At 57.9% G+C, this 4625-nt stretch overlaps 1 protein-coding gene across 1 annotated transcript; it reads right to left on the reverse strand.

Moving 5' to 3' along the window:
* Positions 1-210: 210 nt before the first annotated feature.
* Positions 211-3804, reverse strand: LOC122546753 (protein enabled homolog). The gene is made up of 2 exons (XM_043685392.1): positions 3606-3804; positions 211-1605 (listed from the first exon to the last, which is right to left on the reverse strand). The coding sequence occupies exon 2, from the start codon at positions 1583-1585 to the stop codon at positions 557-559; it is 1029 nt and encodes a 342-aa protein (XP_043541327.1). The 5' UTR covers positions 1586-1605; positions 3606-3804; the 3' UTR covers positions 211-556.
* Between the last annotated feature and the right edge of the window lie 821 nt (positions 3805-4625).

The following is a 4625-nucleotide window of genomic DNA, read 5'->3' on the forward strand; positions in this document are numbered from 1 at the left end:
ACTATCGCTCTGGGACACTGTCGCTCTGGGACACTATCGCTCTGGGACACTATCGCACTGGGACACTATCGCTCTGGGACACTATCACCCTGGGACACTATCGCTCTGGGACACTATCGCTCTGGGACACTATCACTCGGGGACTCTAGCTCTCGAGGAGTGAAGACCGATAAGACTCAATGAGAAATAACTGACCAGAAACACTCAGTGTTGACATGAGGCCTCAGTAATGCTTTATGAAGAGTGTTGGGAGTTGGGGTTAGGAGGGTGAGCTGGAGAGGAAGGGTAAGGGTTTATGGGACCTTTCACATAACTCAATTACTTCGGTATTTCTCTAGCCTCTCTCTCTCTCTCTCTCTCTCTCTCTCTCTGTAAAGACCATAGCTGACCCAAGGGTTGATGCGAGGAGCTGGAGGGATTGGATGGTGAACGGGAAGGTTGGGCGAGAGGGGTTTGTTTCGCCAATCTGCCCATTGGCCCCCCCCCCGCCCCATCTGACATTACCCCCTCCTCTAAGCCCTCCCACTTCACGGACCTCCCCTCCCCACGCACGCCCTCACTGCTGGTTGACATAGCAGGGGGCGTCGAAGGGGTCAGGGGGCGTGGGGTGTTGGCACTTCCCTTGGCAGGACTGGGTGGGGGTCTTGGCCTGGCGGGGTTGCTGATACCCGGCCTTGGATTGGTCCTGGGACTCGGTGTCCCCTCCCCGGGACAGCATGGCCCTGTGCAGCCTGGCGTCATAGACAACCCTGCCTGTCAGCTGCCTCTCGTTCACCTGGGGGTTGACCCCGAGGCCGCGGGAGGTGGGCCGGGTGGGAGGGTGGGGTGGGAGAGGATGAGGAGGTGGTGGGGGGGAGGTGGGGGCCCAGCCCTGTTGCAGGAGGCGAGCGGGAGAGGAGCTGGAGGAGGAGGTGGTGTTGGCGTTGACTAGGCCGAAGCCTACCACCAGCCCCGGCGAAGGCGGGTAGCCGTCCCGGGAGAGGGGCCCGGGCTCCGGGACTCTGAGGCGGGTGAAGTCACCCGTCTGCAGCCGCCCGCAGGAGGCGCAGTGCCTCTGGGGGAGGGGTGAGGCCGCCCCGCGGGGCCCAGAGAGAGGGCCGAGGCCTAGCGCCAAGGTCCGGGAAGGGTCAGGGGTCAGGCAGCGGCGGGAGGGGGCCTCCGGGCCCAGCCGGCGCTCGGGAAGGCGGCAGGACGCCGAGACCTCCCAGAGGGGGGTGCCCACCCTGGGACTGGGAGACAGAGAGGCCTGGGAGCGATTCCGGGAACGGGCAATGGAGGAAGAAGCCGCCGCCAATGGCGGGCACCAACGCTCGGAGCCGTTGCTGCGGGTCTCCGAGGGCAGGGCCGGGTACCAGAGGCCAGGGTAGTGGGAGTAAGGGTGCTGGGCTGGCGAGGGATCCAAGGGGTGGCTGGACGGGTGGCGAGGGTAGTCGCCCATCACCAGGTCCCCTGAGGCTGGGCTGTCATCTTCCTCCAGTTCCTCCAGGTCATCCTCTTCCTCCTCGGTCAGCCTCCCTCCGGCCACCGGCCGCTTTTCCAGGTCTTTCCCGTCGGCCGACTTCCCCAGGCAGCACAGGGACGGCATCTCGGGGGCCCTGGATGGGCCTGTACGTAGGCAAATGCAGCAGGTTAGAGACGGAGCGCACAGCACCCTCCTTCTCCTCCTCCCTACTCTGTCAGACACAGAGTAAAGCTCCCTCTACACCGTCCCCCCACTCCCAGGGACAGGGGGGTTAGATACAGAGTAAAGCTCCCTCTACACCATCCCCCACTCCCCAGGGACAGAGGGTTAGATACAGAATAAAGCTCCCTCTACACAGTCCCCCACTCCCAGGGACAGGGGGTTAGATACAGAGTAAAGCTCCCTCTACACCGTCCCCCCACTCCCCAGGGACAGGGGGTTAGATACTGAGTAAAGCTCCCTCTACACCATCCCCCCACTCCCCAGGGACAGGGGGTTAGATACAGAGTAAAACTCCCTCTACACCGTCCTCCACACTCCCCAGGGACAGGGGGTTAGATACAGAGTAAAGCTCTCTCTACACAGTCCCCCACTCCCAGGGACAGGGGGTTAGATACAGAGTAAAGCTCCCTCTACACCATCCCCCACTCCCCAGGGACAGGGGGTTAGATACAGAGTAAAGCTCCCTCTACACCATCCCCCCACTCCCAGGGACAGGGGGTTAGATACAGAGTAAAGCTCCCTCTACACTGCCCCCCACTCCAGGGACAGGGGGTTAGATACAGAGTAAAGCTCCTTCTACACTGCCCCCCACTCCAGGGACAGGGGGTTAGATACAGAGTAAAGCTCCCACTACACCGTCCCCGCCCTCCCAGGGACAGGGGGTTAGATACAGAGTAAAGCTCCCACTACACCGTCCCCCACTCCCAGGGACAGGGGGTTAGATACAGAGTAAAGCTCCCTCTACACTATCCCCCACTCCCCAGGGACAGGGGGGTTAGATACAGAGTAAAGCTCCCACTACACCATCCCCAACTCCCCAGGGACAGGGGGTTAGATACAGAGTAAAGCTCCCTCTACACTATACCCCACTCCCCAGGGACAGGGGGGTTAGATACAGAGTAAAGCTCCCTCTACACTGCCGCCCCTATCAAACACTCCCAGGACGGATACAGCATGGGGTTAGATACAGGACAAACATCTTGTAGAATTTTCCACAAAAATTGATCTCTGGGTTAGAGAGAGAGGGGGGGAGAAATCAGCCAGGGTTCCTGCTCCTGATCACTGTCCAGTGATCCCTGGGTTAGAGAGAGAGAGAGAGAGGGGGGAAATCAGCCAGGATTCCTGCTCCTGATCACTGTCCAGTGATCCCCGGGTTAGAGAGAGAGAGAGAGAGGGGATATCAGCCAGGGTTCCTGCTCCTGATCACTGTCCAGTGATCCCTGGGTTAGAGAGAGACAGAGGGGAAATCAGCCTGGGTTCCTGCTCCTGATCACTGTCCAGTGATCCGTGGGTTAGAGAGAGAGAGAGCGGGGAAATCAGCCAGGGTTCCTGCTCCTGATCACTGCCCAGTGATCCCTGGGTTAGAGAGAGAGAGGGGGAAATCAGCCAGGGTTCCTGCTCCTGATCACTGTCCAGTGATCTCTGGGTTAGAGAGGGAGAGGGGGGAAATCAGCCAGGGTTCCTGCTCCTGATCACTGTCTAGTGATCCCTGGGTTAGAGAGAGAGAGAGAGAGGTGGAAATCAGCCAGGGTTCCTGCTCCTAATCACTGCCCAGTGATCCCTGGGATAGAGAGAGAGCGAGGGGAAATCAGCCACGGTTCCTGCTCCTGATCACTGCCCAGTGATCTCTGGGTTAGAGAGAGAGAGGGGAAATCAGATAGGGTTCCTGCTCCTGATCACTGTCCAGTGATCCCTGGCCAGTGATCCCTGGGTTGGAGAGAGGGGGGGGGAATCAGCCAGGGTTCCTGCTCCTGATCACTGTCCAGTGATCCCTGGGTTAAAGAGAGAGAGAGGGGAAATCAGCCAGGGTTCCTGCTCCTGATCACTGCCCAGTGATCCCTGATTTAGAGAGAGAGAGAGTGACGGTGAGAGACAGCGCATGTTGATGGAGTAAACGACCACAAAAAAGATGGGGCCTTACGTTTCGAAGAGTTTTTCCGAATTTGGAATGTCCAGCAGTAATGGTTGAAACGTCGCAGTTTGTGAATGACCTGTGTTTCGAACAGGAACAAGTTCAGTCTATGATCGAAGTTTCAATGTTTGAACACATATCCATAACCATACCCTGCACTGCCATCAAGACAGCATGGTGTTCGATACAGAGTAAAGCTCCCTCTACACCGTCCCCCCCACTCCCAGGGACTGGGGGGTTAGATACAGAGTAAAGCTCTCTCTACACCGTCCCCCCATCAAACACTCCCAGGGACAGCATGGTCTTAGATACAGAGTAAAGATCCCTCCACACCATCCCCCCATCAAACACTCCCAGGGACAGGGGGGTTAGATACAGAGTAAAGCTCCCTCTACACCGTCCCCCTATCAAACACTCCCAGGGACAGGGGGTTAGATACAGAGTAAAGCTTCCTCTACACCGTCCCCCCCATCAAACACTCCCAGGGACAGGGGAGTTAGATACAGAGTAAAGCTCCCTCCACACCATCCCCCCATCAAACACTCCCAGGGACAGCATGGTCTTAGATACAGAGTAAAGCTCCCTCTACACCGTCCCCCCATCAAACACTCCCAGGGACAGGGGGGTTAGATACAGAGTAAAGCTCCCTCTACACCGTCCCCCCATCAAACACTCCCAGGGACAGGGTGTTAGATACAGAGTAAAGCTCCCTCTACACCATCCCCCCATCAAACACTCCCAGGGATAGGGGGGTTAGATACAGAGTTAAGCTCCCTCTACACCGTCCCCCCAGCAAACACTGCCAGGGACAGCATGGTGTTAGATACAGAGTAAAGCTCCCTCCACACCGTCCCCCCATCAAACACTCCCAGGGACAGGGGGGTTAGATACAGAGTAAAGCTCCCTCTACACTGTCCCCCCATCAAACACTGCCAGGGACAGCATGGTGTTAGATAGAGTAAAGCTCCCTCTACACCGTCCCCCCATCATACACTGCCAGGGACAGCATGGTGTTAGATACAGAGTAAA

This window comes from Chiloscyllium plagiosum, unplaced genomic scaffold (genome assembly GCF_004010195.1).
Source record: "Chiloscyllium plagiosum isolate BGI_BamShark_2017 unplaced genomic scaffold, ASM401019v2 scaf_6475, whole genome shotgun sequence".
NCBI classification, from domain to species: Eukaryota; Metazoa; Chordata; class Chondrichthyes; order Orectolobiformes; family Hemiscylliidae; genus Chiloscyllium; species Chiloscyllium plagiosum.